Here is a 20,199-nt window from a genome sequence, read left to right as displayed (position 1 = left end):
CACACCCAAGCTCATTAGTGTAAATCACAAATTAATTGTTTTGTAAACAATTTAAATACTTTTTCATGAACATTAACAATGTATCACTAATTATTTATAAAAATTCTATAAAAGATAATCTTAGGTAAACACTCATGGAAATAGCATGTCATAAATCAATACAGTGGTCAGTGACCGGAAATTTAATTACCGGAAATTTAATTACACGTGTATTGTCAGATTAACTCTTCAATCCATTTAAATCCCAGAGGTCATGTTTTGACATATGTGTATTAGTTCGAGATAAAAAATGAATTTTGAATGTTTTTGTTAACCTTGGGACCGTAAATTTAGTTCGACTCAACCGAAATTTCGACTCATCAGGAGTCGAATTACATACTTTTGTATGGAATAAAGTTCGGGACCACGTGAAAACTTCGACTCATCCGAAATTTCGAGTCAACCGAGTTCGAGACAACGAGAGTTAACTGTATTATGTTCATGGAATGTAATAACACTTGAACATCAGAAGAAATATCATCTAAAGAAAATTTTAATTTATTCTTGCAGCCAGAAGACCCAAATGGAGAATTGGACTATAGATATGATGAGTTTGGGTTTAAAGTAGAGGAAGAAGGTACAAATGTAGAAACAAAGAGTATTACAGTTATGCCTGAAGTTATAAAATTTAGAATGGAAATGGGGAATGTGTCAAAGAGACAACAACCCGACCATACAACAGACAACAGCAGAAGGTCACCAACAGGTCTTCAATGCAGCGAGAAATTCCCGCACCCGGAGGCGTCCTTCAGCTGGCCCCTAAACAAATATATATACTTGTTCAGTGATAATGAATGTCATACTAAACTCCAAATTCTACACAAACTAAAATTAAAAATAAAACAAGACTAACAAAGGCTAGAGGCTCCTGACTTGGGACAGGCGCAAAATATTTGGCGGGGTTAAACATGTTTATGAGATCTCAACCCTCCCCCTATACCTCTAGCCAATGTAGAAAGGTAAACGCATAACAATACACACATTAAAATTCAGTTCAGGATAAGTCCGAGTCTGATGTCAGAAGATGAAACCAAAGAAAATAAACAAAATGACAATAATACATAAATAACAACAGACTACTAGCAGTTAACTGACATGCCAAATTCCAGACTTAAATTAAAATGATTGGAAGATTATGTCTTCATCATATGAATATCAGGCACAAACCTTCCCACTAGGGGTTTAGTATCATACCATCATAACATATATGAGAGGAACATAACCCGTTGTATAATTTTGATTTTAATACACAGAAAAAAATAATTTTTGCTTAACAACATTTATTGAAATGTATCATAAAAAGAACCAACAACAAAAAAATGGCATTTTAAAATAAACTTTGCAGTTTTATTACAAGTATTTGAGTAGGCTTGGTGCTTAGATGGAAAATCTGTGAATCACAGTGATTAGTTGTTTCCATTTGGTAAATAAATTATCTGTCAGTAATTGTTTAATTTGTGAAAATCGCCACCTTCAGCACCTTTGGCTATTTTCTGGTATTTACTTTTTCATAGTAGAGTACACCATTGATCCTTAGATATCTGAGGATTTAATTTGTTTAGACTGTATCTTTGGTATTTTTTTTATCAAGAACAAAGATCTGTATAAAATACAGTAAATCAGATGGTGTGTCTAAAGTATTATGTACCTTTGAACATTTTTTAGATGGGCCAGAAGAAAATTCCAGTAAATTATTGAGTACTCCATTTGTTGAAGACCCACAACACAGATTGAAATGGACAGCTTACTTAGAATTTACACATAATAATGAAGTTGGAGACCTGACATGGGACAAGGTATTATTCTATTGCCCTCAGTGAATTCCTTTCCAAATTAATTTTTAAGTACTAGGCTAGTTTCTTAAAACATTTTTCTGAGCATGCTTTTGTATTCATGATAACGTTAAAACAAACACACAAACTTGATATAATTCTAAATTTCATTGTTGTATTTTGTATGTCATAAGAATGTGAAAAAAGAATTTAAGATTTTTTTTTAAATCTTTTATGGTTTTAAAAGCTTTGATGTTGTGCACATTTTTAGTATGAAGCACTTCTAGGCGTCATACAAAATTCTCTTAAATGATAAGTGTTGATTGTTTTTATCACAGGTTGAATCAAGATTACCAAGATCAGATAAGCTGAAAAGCATGGTTAGGTTGGGAATCCCCCACTCATTACGACCACAGATTTGGATGAGACTTTCTGGAGCCCAGGAGAAGAAAGAAAAATCAGATCTTTCATACAAAGATATTGTCAAAGCTAGTTCTAATGACCATTTGATGACATCAAAACAAATTGAAAAGGTATGAAATAAATCAAACATATATGTCATCTTTATTTACTGCAAGGATGCTTAAATACTTTATTGTTTGTTATTATTGTGTATTTCCTAGCTATTGAAGAGTGAGTGATGAAAAAGAAATGAGAAGTATTATTGCCAATAAGACAAATGCACAAACAAAATCTTTATATGAGCTGCATCGGATAATCAGGGTTCGACACTAACGGTAGTCCGGTAATCCAGTGCCCCCCTAAAATCTAGGAGGACTACCAAAACACAGTTAATCAGTAGTCCTGTGGACCACCTGGAAATTTGTATGGTCTGGCTATTTCAATGCTAAAAATTGGCATAAAAGTCCTCCCAATTATGTTTACATTTTTCAAAGATAGTGATGGCATTTGGAAGAACGTAAATTTGAACGTATATTGTTATTATGAAAGCACTTTTGAGATCCAGATTTCTGATCAGAATCTTCACAGTGTTTGTAACACATGGGATTTTCAATGTAAAATGAAAATGTCTGATAACCAAAATGTGAAGAAACTGCAGAATAGACAGCAAAGGTCAGCAATAAAAACGTAGGTGTCAGATTTAAAAAAAAAAAATACTTCCCAAATTTGGATAAAAAAATTATTACCCCCAAAAAAAGAAACAGGAAGAGGTAGTTTGAAGAAAAAGCCAACAATATTTTTTGGTGGCTTTCTTATTAAAAAAAAATACATATATGCATGTCATTCAAAATGGTATTAATTAAGGCATTTTGTTTTAGCAACGTATCCACTGAATTGCTTTCAACAGTGATGATGAAGTTGACCTCTAGTTCACAAACATTACAAAGACATTGTATCACTACAAGAAAAATCTTATAAACTGTTTGAAGAATTAATGAAAACTTTGACTTATTTTTATCCTTTTTTTCTAAATAATCCTGGAATAAAAGGTCAAATAACTCCACCTAACAAGGCCTTAGAAATTGTCTCAGATTGCAGATTTTGCATTTCATTTTTCAAAATTTTCTGACGGTAAAAGTTCAGGAGTAATAAAATTTATTCACTGAATGTCAACTTTAATTTATCTGAAAAAAAAAAAAAAATATTTTCAAAACTCAAATGAACATTTGTGTGCTTTTGAGGTGCTCAGATGGCAGGAAATTGCATCTTATTTCGAAAAATTTTATTGGGGGGGGCATGCCCCCAAACCCCCCTAGCTTGTTCGGGCCGTGTTGCGGCCCTCACCTATGATAGAGGTGGACTACCAGGACTACCCAAATTTTTTTCTATGTAGTCCTGTGGACTACATCACCTCTAATGTTAGTGTCAAACCCTGATAATAATCAATGCGTCTGTTAACTCAATTTGGTTTGAGAAAAAAATCTTTTGCAAAGTCTCTGTTTGAAAATTGAGTTGCTATAAGAACCCTACAACAGACTAAAATTTATCTTTAATATCATACTTAAATGTTCCAAAATCAATCAAAGTCTTACACATCCAGGGCTCACGCTACCAGACCACTAGGGCCAAGAAGTCGCTTTCCCGACCGTCACTTTCCCCGACCCCCAAAAGCGAAAACAAGTTGCCCAGTTATTTACGATACTCGCTTTTGTCATCGGACATCTTCAATTTTCACCAAGTTGATGAAACATCAATTTTTTATTGATAATTAAAGAAATTCAGACATAAATGATTAATTTTCTTAAGAAAAGAGGTTGAAGCATTGTCTTTACAGTGTGTAGCAGGTTATTTTTAAAATAAAATAGAAAACTTTTTTAACTTCATGAACTTCTGTAGCTTCTGTTGCTTGTTACTCTAAAATGTACATCAACCTAACTTTCGACAGCAAAATAAGTTTGTTACTTCATTTAAATGTGACAAAAGTTGTCTCCATAAATGTTTAATCCATTTATTGCATTAAAAACGTCATGTTCCTTTCCAAATAGCTTGTCAAACATTGTTTATTGTTATTAATTTTCTTGCATTCATCAGCCATTGACCGTTTCTAACTATGGATTGAATCCGGACCAGCTATGACCAAAATCCGTATTTTTACAATAATAACTTCAGAGGCATAGATAGAATAGCTGACAGAAGAATAATGATCTCAAAAGGCAAAATTATGCATTCCACACGCATTAACAGACTTTTGGTTACATCTAATTGATTAGTGTATATAATTCCATATAATTTATATGAATTGTTTCAAAATATTGATTTAACTCTGAGACTATTATACTAATTCAATTTATTATGGCCGAGCTTAACTTTGTATGCATCCTTTGATGAGAAACACTGAATTTTATACATAAGATAGTTTATATTTAAATTGTAATTGACATATCATAACTTCTTTACCTTTTTGACATAAAAAAAATAATCTTTTTAGTGCTAGATATTTAGTTGGTAGTTTTTCACAACAACCTAAAGTAAAACAACTTTGAAATTGAACTGTTACTTTAATTGTATACCCAGATATGAATTGAACAATATAAAAAGAACATTATTTACATCTCACCCTTGATACTGTAGTAAAATCCAAGCATTGTATCACAGCGCACGAATGAGCACTTCTCTTTCAAATCTCACCACTTCTCCCTATCAGTTTCAGAAAGAGAAGTCACTTCTCCCTATGATTCTGAAGTAGTGTGAGCCCTGCACATCCACATGTATACGTGTACTTGCATTAGGTCGATTTCTATCTGGCACAGCTCATATTTTGCCATATTGGGAAAATACCCAGCAACATCAGATCATCATTGGTTGTGTTTAGTTATTCAATATTTTTGTCATTTAGGAATTATGAAATTGATGGTAAATCTTGATAACATCTGTTTAATGAATGATAAATGTTATTTTTGATTTTCAGGACTTGTTAAGAACGATGCCCAGTAATGCGTGTTTCTGTAACATACATGGTACAGGGATACCTAGGTTAAGAAGAGTATTGCGGGGTCTGGCATGGTTATATCCAGACATTGGATACTGTCAAGGGACAGGAGTGGTAAGTTGCTACACCCCTGTTCAAAAGGAGGGGATTTACTGTGTTTTTTCTCTCTTTCCCGGTCTGAACTTGTATCAGTCACATTTTACTCATCAACTTTAATTAAAGGATTCTTGATATGTGTCGCCATGCTTTATCTAGTTTTACCTTACAATCTGTTACATTTTCACTTCTTCTAGTGTTTTACTTTCTATTTGCAATAAAACATTTGGAATATGTAAAGTAAGCAAGCAATAGCTAGCAGTACATCTTTTTGATGCTAGCATAGATATATTTAGACATTGGATACTTTCGAGAAACTGGAGTATTTTGTTGACTGAAATTATACTGTATCTAGTTGTAAAGAACAGTATCATTGTCCTCTTTTTCCCTCGTATGGGATACATATAATAGGTAGGGGGCAACATAAACTATTTGTAATGTATAAAGCTTAACATTTCAGAAGTTAAAAACTTAAAAGACCTATATGCTTCACACCCTGCTTGTAGATACTTTATGTAACAAAGTTTCTGTCTGTTGTCAGTACATTGTCCTTGACCTCTTATTCATGGTTCAGTGACTGTTTGAAAAATCCTTTTCTTTCTTTTATAATGAACCAAAATCAAACAATATAACTCTACATTAATCAATATGATTTGTTTTGTAGATTGCTGCCTCTCTGTTATTGTTTATGGAAGAAGAGGATGCTTTTTGGATGATGTGTTCAATCATAGAAGATTTGTTACCTGCATCATATTATTCACATACCTTGATAGGTATACAGGTATGTATATAGAATTGCTTTATTGCTATATGGATAAGCATCTGTTTATCTGAGCATTGGCAATCCATGGAAAGTCAATTGGTTAGTCAATGTCATTCATTATGAAATAGCAAATCTTTATTACAAACTTATGGAATTGAATTTGAGAACAAGTTATATATGCATTTAAATTGAGTGTTACAGCACCCAATATGATGATGGCATGCCCTGTAAGATTGCATTTTCCTCTTAATGAATCTAAAGTCACAAGTTTCATTCTTATTCTAATAAGAAGTATGGCCAAGAATGAGAAGCTTGGTGTATTTATAAGAGGATCTTGTATTGTAAATTTTTGACTTCCTTTTATTGCCTGAATGTTTGTTATCACTATAAAGCTGACCATTAATTGCTAACGATACTTTATTTTCAGGCTGATCAGAAAGTTTTGAGGCAGATACTTATAAACTACTTACCAGATTTAGACTTAGTCCTCAAAGAACATGACATTGGTAAATATAATCATCAACTGGGAGGATTTGACAAGACTCCATGCTAATTTGAATTATTTTTGAGACAGCTGATTATGGTAGATCTATACTTTGTCGTGCAGAACTAATCAGACCATTTCTTCATTTCCTTAAATATTTAATCTTCCCTTTATTTTTGACTCCATTTCTAGTTATTTTCCTGCTTCAGTAATTATGTATTGTCTATTATTTATGCAATTGTAATTTTGATTACAAGAGTTCAAGTACTAAATGTTCATTGTGCATGTATTAGATTAAGATATAGTCAAAGCATGATAAATCATTGAGACATAACATAACTATTTCACATGTATGAGAGGTGTCAACAGTTATTGTACATTTTTCAAATGAAAATTTTGTATGTTTAATGTTCAAAACTGGATACAACTTTAAAGTAAACTTATTTGAATATATGACAGTATTTGAAAAGTAAAAAACATGATTCTTCCTAATGTTCTTTTACTTTGTATTTCAACATACATGTATTTAGGGTTTTATTATTTTCTCATTTTTATCAAGCACTTCAAAATTTAACCAAGTTTGACTTATCTGAGTTAAAAATTAATTGAACAAATGAGGAATTATACCAGGACTTACTAAATACCTGACTAAGCCATGTTTTTGACACAACCAACTTCCATCTTAATATGTTTAGGTTTGACTGTATTTACATTAAGAAATAACAATTGCTTGCAGTGAATGATAAATACTAACTAGCATGTTACATTTCAGAGTTATCATTAATCAGTTTGCATTGGTTTCTAACCCTGTTTGCCAGTGTGGTACATATGAAAGTTTTACTCAGGATCTGGGATATGTTCTTTAATGAAGGATCTACAATTGTCTTTCAAATGACAATGGGCATGTTGAAAATGAAGGTAATAATAGCATGTAAGAATAAAGTATCCCTGAATTGTCTACTCGTAGCATTTGAGCTTCCAAGTTTGAAAGGTTGTGTTATCAAATATATAAAAGGTTTTACCAGCTCTTTAAAGTGGATTTTTCCTGCATCTCTGCAAAACACATCACACTTGGGAGTAAGCCTTTTTGATATTGTAGTCATTATATTACCTTAGGTGATATGTCTTCCTTCAGACTTACCCTGTCAACTAGTACATTTGAAATATGAAGGATGGCTGTTTAAGGTGGTACCTAACACTTTAACTAAAATTAATTTGGCTCGTTTAATTTTCTTAAAATTTTGACAAAGTATTTACTTTGACCCTTTGACCAAAATTTCAAAATTTCAAAAAATTTGAACCAACCGTTTAATCAGAAAAATTACACTGGTTATATAGCAGTTTGACAAACACTTATTTTGATCATTGAGAAGCTTAATATTCCCATATGAACACAACGTCATTAAAACATTCTGCTGATTTTACAGAGTTATCTCCCTGTAGTGTTAGGTACCCCCTTAATGTCCATTTTCAGATTAAATGTACTCTCAAGAAAAGAGCTTGTCAATGTCATATGAATATAAACTCAGAACACAACAGAATTATTAATATGCTAGTTCACAAGGTAACATGAAAACATGATACACTAACTTTAACACATTATTCTGACTCTTATTTCTTTATTCTGCATGCTAAGTGCAGATGCAACAAATGCCAATTTTAAATGCTGGTTAGACCTGGGCTACTCGGTTTGATCCTTTGACCACCCACATTTGAGGCAGGCACATGACCACTGATGTGGTTCATTTAAAGTATTATGATTTTGATGTTCTGAACTTGTTTGTTAAATTTTTATGCTGTATGTTAAGAAGACATCAATAAACCAATCCCTTCATAATGAATCAATTAACCAATCCCTTCATAATGAATGAATTAACAACAGGATTCAACTTAAATATACCTAAAGTCAATGAGTAAGCAGCATGCATAGTATCTCAAAGTTGGATCAGTGAACAACATGTATAATATTCCCACTGGTGGTCAGTTACCATCTATAATATCCCAACAGTGAATCGTGTAGCATCATGAATGATATACCCCAGTGAATCAGTAAACAACATGTATAATATTCCCACTACTGGTCATTTAACATGTGTCATTTTCAAAAGTGGAATCAGTAATTAGAAACAGCATGAATAGTACCCTAACAGTGAATCCAGTAACATCATGTATAATATACCCCCAGTGAATCAGTAAACAATATGTCTAATATATTTTTTACCTAATGATTTTTTTTTTCTGTTTAGGAAACCGAATTGAAGTGTTTAGATAACTCAGCCCAGATCTTTAATTCTCTGTCAGATGTACCTGGTGATGTCCAAGATGTGGATGAACTAATAGAGGTAACCAAAATGTTTATAAGGTAGAAGGTCATTATGTGTTTTATAAGGTAGAAGGTCATTGTGTGTTTTATAAGGTAGAAGGTCATTGTGTGTTTTATAAGGTAGAAGGTCATTGTGTGTTTTATAAGGTAGAAGGTCATTGTGTGTTTTAGAAGGTAGAAGGTCATTGTGTGTTTTAGAAGGTAGAAGGTCATTGTGTGTTTTACAAGGTAGAAGGTCATTGTGTGTTTTACAAGATAGAAGGTCATTGTGTGTTTTACAAGGTAGAAGGTCATTGTGTGTTTTATAAGGTAGAAGGTCATTGTGTGTTTTATAAGGTAGAAGGTCATTGTGTGTTTTACAAGGTAGAAGGTCATTGTGTGTTTTACAAGGTAGAAGGTCATTGTGTGATTTATAAGGTAGAAGGTCATTGTGTGTTTTATAAGGTAGAAGGTCATTGTGTGTTTTATAAGGTAGAAGGTCATTGTGTGTTTTATAAGGTAGAAGGTCATTGTGTGTTTTACAAGGTAGAAGGTCATTGTGTGTTTTATAAGGTAGAAGGTCATTGTGTGTTTTATCAATGACCCACTTGTGATATTTTTGTTTTTAGTTGCTGTTTTTTTTATTATCCCTTTGATATCTTCTGTGTTTCTTTTATCAAGAGTTGCTAGAAATCCAAAATTGATCAAGATAAAACAACAAATGAAATATGTAAAATCATAGATAAATGTCGTTTCAATATTTAAGTACCTGTATTTTTATGCCCCTGTCATAGTGGAGGGGGCATTAAGTTTTACCATTGTACCTCTATACGTCCTAGAGTGGGTTTCTGTTCTCTAACTCTAAATTGCCTCAAGAAAATGTTATGAAACTTATACACAATGCTTATTACCACAAAATACAGATCAAGTTTGAATTTGGACACATTCACCGTTTATTATAATTTAATTTGCATTATTCATGATAGTAAGAAATATTTCATTTGATTGTAATTTTACAGATTGCCTTCAGAATCAGTGGGTCTTTGACGGATGTTGTGATAGAATCTCATAGAAGAAAACATTTAGCTTACTTAATGGCTGACCAAGGTGCTATTGTTAGCCCCCAATCAAATAATTTACCAAAACAGGTGAGGGTTTTAATTTGATTTTTAATTAGTCACTTATTGGACAGTGCTAATTATATTATAAGTAACCTCTATCTGTTTCATTGTATACAAGATTGTTTGTTCACATATAAGGTGTATTATAGAAGTAGATGAGATATCTGTATAAATTTTACCATAATGTATATTCAGATATAATGTCACAAAATTGTACATGTATAACAAAAAGATATATGACCTTGTTTATGCTTCAGTGATGGTTTGAACAAATATTTTATTCCTATTTTACAAAATTTCTCTTGATCTTACTGACTAATAATTTCCTTTCTCAGCATAATATAGTGATACGAAAGAAAAGATTATTGCTAAAAACTAACGGAGCATGTGTCGTCATTGGAAAAAAAGCGATAAACAGATTATCATTAGTTATCTCAACCCGATTGCTTTTCTCACTTTCGCTGTACCGGCTCAATTGAAAAAAGCAATATCTTTGAGATGACCAACAATAATCTATAAATATAGCAAGCATTTAAAATGTGGCAGACATTTGAATTTCAGAAATATTTGAATAGATATGGTAAAATGAGTTTTTATCAAATTGCATTTTGTAATTTATACTCAAGTTATTCATTACCTATAAATAGATCCTTACTATTTACAGGCCGAATTATTTGTCTGTTTTAAAAGCTGTCAGACTGTAAGTGGCAGAGTCCATAGGATCTTAACCTGCAGTATTGTTTTGCAGTCTCACCAATGATTATTCTGTGGTTTATTTGTTGGCCTTATAAAGTGGGTTTTAATAATCCCAGCTTGCAATTTTGTCTGTTTAACCAGTAATATAACCATATATATTTCATGATCTTTTTTATGCCCCATTTCAGGGCATTATGTTTTCTGGTCTGTGCGTCTATCTGTTCGTTCGTCTGTCCGTCCCTTCGTCCCACTTCAGGTTATAGTTTTTGGTCGAGGTAGGTTAGAGTTTTTGGTTGAGGTAGTTTTTGAAGAAGTTGAAGTCCAATCAACTTGAAACTTACTACACATGTTCCTTCTGATATGATCCTTCTGATATGATCCTTCTGATATGATCTTTCTAATTGTATTGCCAAATTAGAGATTTTATCCCATTTTCACGGTCCACTGAACATAGAAAATGATAGTGCGGATGGGGCATTCATGTACATTCTTGTTTTTCTTCTAGATTTCAGTAACCCATGTTAAATTATATACTTATTTTAAGTGATCGTTTTGTTTGAAAAAATTAGTCTTGTGTAAGTTTTGAAGAGAAATAGTGTTACAAGGTAATAGGGCAAGTTTTTTGTCTAGCAAAAAAGTAGTCCTTGTCCAAATGAAAAAAAAATTGTCTGGGTTTCTGTCTCATTTGGACATTTCAGGCCACCCATATTTCCTATTTTTTGTTTATCATTAAATAATCAGGAAATCTTATTACGATCTTGATTTATTTATATACATCAATTTGGTTAATATTGAAATTATTGTAATGTTTTTGATCTCTTTTCTAAAGTTGAATTGAAGAATGAAAATATTTTTCTATATTTGATATTTTATGAAAGATATTGAAATGACATACTTTTTCTCATTTTTATAGCAATTGAATAAAAGGCATTTGAGGAGGTCACGGTCTTTAGTGTCAACATTACTATGGGGTGATCAAGAAGATGATGATTTTGGAAAAGCCAAGAATATTAAGCAGACAGAGTTACTTGTAGATCTTAGAGAAGCTATACTGCAAATAGCAAGACACTTCCAGTCGCTTGATCCCAAAAACAATAAAGTGGTGAGTAACTGAAGAGAAGCTTTGTGACAAAAAGTGATACTGTTCAAGTACCTTGATCCTTAATACAATTTTAATTTGTTAAAGTGTAGCTCTATAACAAACTATGGTAACTTTCAGTCCTTTGATCCTAAAATCAATCAAGTGATAATTTACCAAAGAAAAGTTATATAAGTTATAGTGAGCACTTTTAGTTCCTTGATTAAAAAATAATAAAGTGGAAAGTTACCAAAGAGAAGTTATACTACAAATAGCAGGACACTTTAAGTTCCTTAATTCTAAAAATAATAAAAACATGGGAAGTTACCATGGAATACTATATTAGAAATAGTGTGATGATCAAATGGTAGTTCATGAAAGAATAAAAAATAATACTTAATTATATTTACTGAATTTTAATGACACATTGTAATTTTGTTAGAACCTGATAGCTGACTATACAATGGAGAGTCATGCCAAGGATCTAGAGAATTATGTTAATGTGGCAAGAAATAAACGAAGGAGAGCTAAAGCATTGTTAGACTTTGAAAGACATGATGATGATGAGTTAGGATTTAGAAAGAATGATATAATCACAGTAAGTAAGATTTGTTAAAAGTGAATAATTATTAATGCAAACATATGCATATTAAGAAAAAAAATACTTGGTTTCTAAATTACATGTATAATTATTTAAAAAGCTTTTTAAAAATACTTTGGTAGAAGTGTAAAACATTTCCTTCTTGTTTTAAAAGTTTAAAAAAAAAATATATTGCAAGACAAACATATTGTTAGTAGTTCAGAAATGCTAATTTGCAAGGGATAAAGAAGCTAATTATTCTCCACCATAACTAAGAATAAAATATACTTTCCAATATATTGATTCAAATTAAAATTTAGAGACAGATTCCTGATTACAGATATGGTATAAGCTGTAACAAAAAATTCCTCTAACCTCTGTAAAAACATTTTGTAAATATTGGCGACTAGGCAAGTTGGAAAATTTACAGTTGTTATGTATTATTGAAACGATAATGTAATTGACATTTTATTACAGATAATATCTCAGAAAGATGAACATTGTTGGGTAGGAGAATTGAATGGACTCCGTGGATGGTTTCCTGCCAAGTTTGTGGAAGTTTTAGACGAGAGGAGTAAACACTATTCTTCAGCAGGGGACGACAGTGTAACGGAAACAATAACAGATCTAGTCAGAGGAAGGTAAGTGTAAAGTATAAAATAGCTGTCATGCTAAGTAAAAATCAAATGTCACATCATAAATAACATAGATACTGAAAATTCAGAACTTATTGCGATTTTAAAGAAATGACCAAAAAAAATTACCATCAAAATTGTATGAATATGTAGATTATTATTTAAGGTCAACAAATAAAATAACTATACATTAGTCAGGAATTGATGCTTTCATTCACCAGGACTGTTTTTATTTCTTTAAAAGAAGGGAAATAACTCTGTTGTGCTTAAAATTATTTGAGCTTCTCTGTAGTTACTCACCACTATCAAAACAGTGTAGAATGTCAACTCATTAAACTTACCGGTAATTCAAATTCCAAAAAGGGCTTTATTGGAAACATGAAGCTTGAAGGTAGTAGTAAAGAGTATGGTAAACTTGTTTCCATTGGTCAATTGACATAAGATGATAAATTTTCAACTTGTAATCATGTTATGAATATTTTTGTAGTTTGTGTCCAGCACTGAAGCAGGTATTTGACCATGGATTAAAGAGATCTAACTTACTTGGTTCTACTTGCCATCCATGGCTCTTCTTAGAGGAGGTGAGTAATCGTTTGGAAAATGTAGTAATTTATGTTGTGAATTTGTTTTGAAGGGACAAGTGTTGACTTTTTTAATTTCTACCTTGGACTCCTTTTGTATTAGATAAACCAATGCAAGTGTGCATTTGTTTAATAGGGAGGGATGTTTGACAATATAGTTAGATTTGGTCCATGGGAGAGATTGAGTTCTTTGCTTTCTTTAGTGATACATTGTAGTGCCATGCTTTTTTCATGGTTTAGAACCATTTCTACAAATCTTTAGAGGGTTATAGGTGGCGTGTCACAAGGTAAACTTTCTGCCCATTTCCAAATATCTTTTTTATGCCCCACATAGGGGCATTATGTTTTCTGGTCTGTGCGTCCGTTCGTCCGTTCGTTCGTCCGTCTGTCCCGCTTCAGGTTAAAGTTTTTGGTCGAGGTAGTTTTTGATGAAGTTGAAGTCCAATCGACTTCAAACTTGGTACACATGTTCCCTATGATATGATCTTTCTAATTTTAAAGCCAAATTAAACTTTTGACCCCAATTTCACGGTCCACTGAACATAGAAAATGAAAGTGCATGTTTCAGGTTAAAGTTTTTCAGGTTAAAGTTTTTGGTCAAGGTAGTTTTTGATGAAGTTGAAGTCCAATCAACTTGAAACTTAGTACACATGTTCCTTATGATATGATCTTTCTAATTTTAAAGCCAAATTAAACTTTTGACCCCAATTTCACGGTCCACTGAACATAGAAAATGAAAGTGCATGTTTCAGGTTAAAGTTTTTCAGGTTAAAGTTTTTGGTCAAGGTAGTTTTTGATGAAGTTGAAGTCCAATCAACTTGAAACTTAGTACACATGTTCCTTATGATATGATCTTTCTAATTTTAAAGCCAAATTAAACTTTTGACCCCAATTTCACGGTCCACTGAACATAGAAAATGAAAGTGCATGTTTCAGGTTAAAGTTTTTGGTCAAGGTAGTTTTTGATGAAGTTGAAGTCCAATCAACTTGAAACTTAGTACACATGTTCCCTATGATATTATCTTTCTAATTTTAATGCCTAATTATATTTTTTATCCAATTTCATGCTCCATTGAACATGGAAAATGATAGTGTGAGTGGGGCATCCGTGTACTTTGGACACATTCTTGTTTTTTCAGATCTACTTGCAGAACCTTCTTTTTTATTTATTGTTAATTGTTCTTGGCTTGAATATGAAAGATATGCATCAATGATTATTTGTCATACTGAAAAAGAAAAGTATAGAAAAAACCTTGTCAATTTCCCAAGAGTTGTCTGCCTTGGTTCATGTATACTGTAAAAGTTATTTTTTTTTATTTTTTTTTTTTTTTTAATTTAACTATGCACTAAGGTTATAGTCAAAGGCAATCTTTAAAAATGGCAATGTTAAGTCAGAGTTGATCTTAGAGCACGAAAGAAGTCTTTTGTTTTAAGTATTATTTTTGTCACTTTTGCCAATTTTGATTATTTTAATGTGTTGTCATTCCTACTTATTAAAATCTCAAGAAAACAGCAGATAATTAGTGTTCTCATTTTCTTATATTGAACATGACTACAAAGAAGTAGATTTAAACAAATGTGCAATGAGCATCTACTATTTAAATATATAATCTATGTGATTTTAAATGATTCCACATCAATTTCTGCTTAGATTCAGTTTTGGTTTCTCATACTAAAACTCAGACTCGGCCAGTTTATACCAGTTTGTTAATTCAAGAATCCCTAAAACTTTTCAGAATTCAATCAAACTTGCACAAATTTTTCTTCAAAGCATGAAGTTGTACATCAGCTATGTTGATTTTTCATTCAAGTGATTTTTCATACAAACATGGACTTCCCAATTTCTATATAATCAGTGTTTGTTAATCCACAAGTCCTTGAAAGTTGTTTGACAGTCACAGAGTTCAACCAAACTTTTGTATTAATTTTCTACAGGACTTTAGTTGTGCAATTTTTATTTAAGTTTGATCTGAATGATTTTCAAGATTACCATACCAAAACATGGACTTAACCTTTTCTGCTTATACTATTTGTAGAATTCAGACAACACATACAACTCTCAAATGGAAGACAAACACATTTTCATTAAGTCATTCAAGCTAGGATACATGTATAAATGAATATCAACTGAAAGACTTGCATATTTGGTTTTGATTGAGATCATCTAATCACAAGGAATTTTAGTCCTTGTCTTTTTGAATTTTGATGGAAGTGGATATTGGATATAAGTTTAGATCATAATACTGCAGATTGTAAATTCATACACAGTGCATGATGATGAGGTAATAAGTTATGAGGATTATAAAAATTTTGAGCTCCATAGTTAGAAATAATGTGCCAAACTTTTTAGAAACTTCCTTTATCACCCAAAATAAAGAGAGAAAGAGAGAGAGAGAGAGAGAAAGAAAGTAGGCAAGAAACAAAACTATTTCCATGATCTTGTTGTGTATATCATACCTATTATTGTTTGGAATTGATCTTGAATTTTTATTGGAAGATATGTCAAATAAACAATTTGCTTAATTAGTATTAATGTTTTTATAAGATAAAAATAATGATCTGTAAAAAATATTGCTTTTGGTCTCATCAGTTTACAGGGGCGAATCCAACCATTTTCAAAATGGGATTCCAACCATATTTCCCCATTCAAATACATTGATGGTCCCAAAAACGGGCGGTACTCCTACCCCCAGGATCCACCTCTCCTTGGATATGTCACTGGATTACTCAAACAAAATAATTAGAATTCAAAATAGGTCAAACTATCCTATTTTACATACCAATGTTGACTTTCTCTCTAAGGTACATTTTTTAAAAGTTGAATTATATCTTAGAATTTTGAATTATCAGTTGACATGTACTAATAAGGTATATGATAATGCCACACCTGATTCTATCATTATTTTTGCTTACATAACAGATCATCTGAGAGAGAGAGAGAGAGTTTTAGATTATCAGTCCACATGTAATAAGGTATATGATAATGCCAAACCTGATTATTATTATCATTAAATGATTATCTCTGCTTACATAACGGATCATCTGATAAATGACATGTTAAAAGTAGGAGAAATTGTTTATAATGACCTGATACTGTATCAGCATGTGACAATAGCATTATTTATTCTAAGATAATTGTTAATATGTTACAAATAACTAAACGATAAACAACAGATATAAATCAGGGTCATATAGGTTTAAATGTCAAAACAGGGGTATTTCAAAAGAATTGTTATTGTTAACAAAGGGTCAACTGACCACAAAAATAAGTAAATACCTGCTTGAATACCATTTTATATTTAAATCACATTTTACTACGAGTAATAATGATATAATCTAGATAGTGGACTGCTGTACTATAGATTTAAGTATTGTTTACCACAAAGATATTCCCCTTGATGTCCATTATTTAGAGGTGTCCTTTTTTTGTAATTTTTCTTTTAACTATTAGACTGTCAATTTTTTTCTATGACCCCTCCACCTGGACAGAGAGAATCAGCTAGGAATTGCCGTTTTCCTACTTCTCAGGCAACCGTTCTAAAATTGCCGTTTTCCTACTTCTCTGGCAACCGTTCTAACTGACAACCATAAAAAGCACAAAAGTGCTGAAAGTAGTGTTAAACACCAATCAATCATTCAGTTATATCTGAAAATAAACTGCCTTAGTGTACAACAAAATCTTGAAATCTTGAATCTTGGTAAGCAAACAGGTCACACTGTAAGTCTTATATATTGAGAAGTACAGGACCCTTCTCACCTAAGGTTCTTAAGATATTACCCTGTTTTGTAATGAATGAGATCTAGATCTTGTTTCAATTTTCATAACCATTTTTTCCAAAATTGTTAATTTTGAATGATTATTTAAAATAGAAGTTATTGTAGTGCCAATATCCTTTATTTCTAGCTTTTAGTTCCATTAAGCATGGTTGACCTTAGACTAACTGTTTTTGAAGTTTTATATGGTCCTAGGCTTTTGTTATTCATGTTTATATAAACTTTTCATATCAAAAGTCCAACACTAAGTTTGTCAGTAATAGATTTCTGGAAATTATAATCTGTACTGTAAGTTTATATTACAAAAGTACAATTCATATTTATAGTACGAGTATTAAAGGATAGATAGGTTATCATTCTCAATATAAGTACAAATACTAATAGATTATAATGCCATTATAATTAATAAATCAGTGAATGACCTCAACATTTGATTAAACACAAGGGTCACATTCACTACATTGCAGTGTAAAAATATTCATTTCTTTTCATGGATCTAGCCATTTTTAAAAGGGGGTTTCAACCCAGGAAAAGGGGAGTGGGCTACAAATATATGCCCCCATTCAAATGCATTGATTCTCAAAAAAATGGTGATTAGTTTTAATCACTGAAAAATGTAGAAACAAACAACCTGGTAGGTGGGATAACATGAATCCTAAGATCCAACAGATACATATACCGAACAGAGAAAAGTTGAAAAAAAACCTGTCAAACTGTAATTACTTTCAATGCATTAGACATTGACATTGTGCAAATCTGGAGAGGTTAAACATGCTTGCATGTGCTATGCAGCACTATTACTTCTGAAAGTTTCAATTAAAAGTTCTGCCAATTTCTATAAAGAAGATTTCTGCCAATTCCTATTTAAAAGATTTCTGCCAATTTCTTTAAAATAGAGATCTGCCAATTTCTACAAGAACATAATTATTTTAAATACTTTCTCATTGACAATTTACAGTACAATCCAATAAATCGAATCTCTGAAGATCAAAAGTGATCATTAGTGAAATCTGGTTCCATCCTGGTATACAATTGTGGGACTGAATTCAAAAGTTTTTGGATAATTTTCAATCACTTTATTGCATATTCACTATGACTCTTGTAAAAATTTGAACATCTTTATTAAATAAGTATGTTTGCATTACTGTACCCTCAGAGATTGAATAAAGAAACTTGATTGTTGTTGTCAAATGAGTTTAGATTTGATTTCAAATAAAAATCATGGGTTGATTTTATTTGATACCAAAATGGGTCTGCTTGTCTTTTCTTACATATTCCATTCTGTTATATGTAATTATACCCAATGCTACAAAGTATCAAAGGGGTATGCATACAATTATGTTGGTCACTCTGTCAGTTGGTCAGTAGTATTCCTTTAAGATGTTAGCTTTAATATTTTTTACTGGATTGCAACCATACTCAAGTATGTTGTCATGTATAATGAGAGGAAGATCCTTAGTGATATTGAGGCCACTTTGTCTTAGGTCAAGATCGTTGTTACTAAAAAATAGTCTGAAATTTTAGCAGAATTTTATGAAAAGTGGTTTTAGATGCTTAATCAAATACTACATAAGACAATGCAATATTACTTGGCTATATAGTCACTTTGCTATAAGAGTAAAATTCCTCTTTATTATGAGGTCACTTAATCTAAGTAGGAGGTAATAATTGCCAATAATAAACATTTGTGCATAAAAATGAATTTCCAGATACTAATCAAATAGGATTGCAACCATACTTTTATGTACAGTTCCATTCAATGAGAGGAAAATCACTATTTGTTTTAAGGTTAATAAATCAAAGGACTAGGTCGAAGCTTCTAAAATAGACTGAAATTTGTAAAGAAGAGTGGGTTCCATTTGCTCTATCAAACATCCATATGAGAGTACAGTACGACTTTGAATGCATTACATACATTTTAGAGGAGGATCCCGTTTGATTTTCAGGTCACTGGGTCAAGGTCATAGATTCTATAAAATATATATTGTAACACCAATATTACTGCCTGAAATTATAACCAAAAAGATTAATATCTTAAAGTTGACAGAAAAAATCTGTTATTATGAGCTTTTCCACTCTATGTATGGTGTGAGGTATGTGAGATTGCTTACTAAAGATTCTTTTATTATACCCCCGCTTTAAAAAAGGGGGGGTATACTGTTTTACCTCTGTCTGTCAGTCCGTCCGTCAGTCCGTCCGTCCATCAGTCCGTCAGTCAGTCCGTCCCATGAAACTTTCGTCACATTTTTCTCAGGAACTACACATCCACCCTTTCTGTAATTTGGTATCAACATTTATATATGTCAGCCATACAGTGTGATGCATTTTCAGATTCATCACTTGACAACTTCCTGTTTACCGAACACTTGTCTGATTTTACACATGATAGCCAAGTTGAAAATTTTCGTCACATTTTTCTCAGGAACTACAATACAAGGATTTCTGAAATTTGGTTTCAGGATTTATATAAGTCAGCTACACCGTGTGATGCGTTTTCAGATTCATCACTCGACAACTTCCTGTTTACCGAACACTTGCATATTTTTACACTATTAATATTATCCACTTGCGGCGGGGGTATCATCAGTGAGCAGTAGCTCGCAGTTTCACTTGTTCATACTATGTCTCTTACAACTGGTATACTCATGAAAGGTAATTTCATCAGCTTTTTAGCTCACCTGGCCTGTAGGGCCTAGTGAACTTTTCTAATCACTTGGCGTCCTTCGTCGCCGTCTGTCGTCGTTAACTTTTACAAAAATCTTCTCCTCTGTAACTACTGGGCCAAATTAAACCAAACTTGGTCACAATCATCATTGGGGTATCTTGTTTTAAAATATGTGTCCGGTGACCTGGCCAAGCAACCAAGATGGCTGCCATGGCTAAAAAT

At 32.0% G+C, this 20,199-nt stretch overlaps 1 protein-coding gene across 3 annotated transcripts in view; it reads left to right on the top strand.

The window, feature by feature from the left end:
* LOC143045790 (small G protein signaling modulator 3 homolog) overlaps nt 1-20,199 on the top strand; it is a 35,896-nt gene that overhangs the window by 1,586 nt on the left and 14,111 nt on the right. For all 3 annotated transcript variants that reach the window (XM_076218544.1, XM_076218543.1, XM_076218545.1), the window contains exons 3-15: nt 550-616; nt 1,705-1,835; nt 2,150-2,344; nt 5,182-5,316; nt 5,963-6,079; nt 6,489-6,567; nt 7,318-7,463; nt 8,792-8,887; nt 9,867-9,995; nt 11,578-11,766; nt 12,185-12,340; nt 12,800-12,963; nt 13,445-13,538. In XM_076218544.1, the coding sequence (XP_076074659.1) occupies nt 550-616; nt 1,705-1,835; nt 2,150-2,344; nt 5,182-5,316; nt 5,963-6,079; nt 6,489-6,567; nt 7,318-7,463; nt 8,792-8,887; nt 9,867-9,995; nt 11,578-11,766; nt 12,185-12,340; nt 12,800-12,963; nt 13,445-13,538 (1,698 nt within the window). The remainder of the gene's footprint in view (nt 1-549; nt 617-1,704; nt 1,836-2,149; nt 2,345-5,181; nt 5,317-5,962; nt 6,080-6,488; nt 6,568-7,317; nt 7,464-8,791; nt 8,888-9,866; nt 9,996-11,577; nt 11,767-12,184; nt 12,341-12,799; nt 12,964-13,444; nt 13,539-20,199) is intronic.

This window comes from Mytilus galloprovincialis, chromosome 9, assembly GCF_965363235.1.
Source record: "Mytilus galloprovincialis chromosome 9, xbMytGall1.hap1.1, whole genome shotgun sequence".
Classification (NCBI taxonomy): domain Eukaryota; kingdom Metazoa; phylum Mollusca; class Bivalvia; order Mytilida; family Mytilidae; genus Mytilus; species Mytilus galloprovincialis.
The sequence above is the reverse complement of the archived record's forward strand: the minus strand, read 5'-3'. Positions and strand labels throughout refer to the sequence as shown.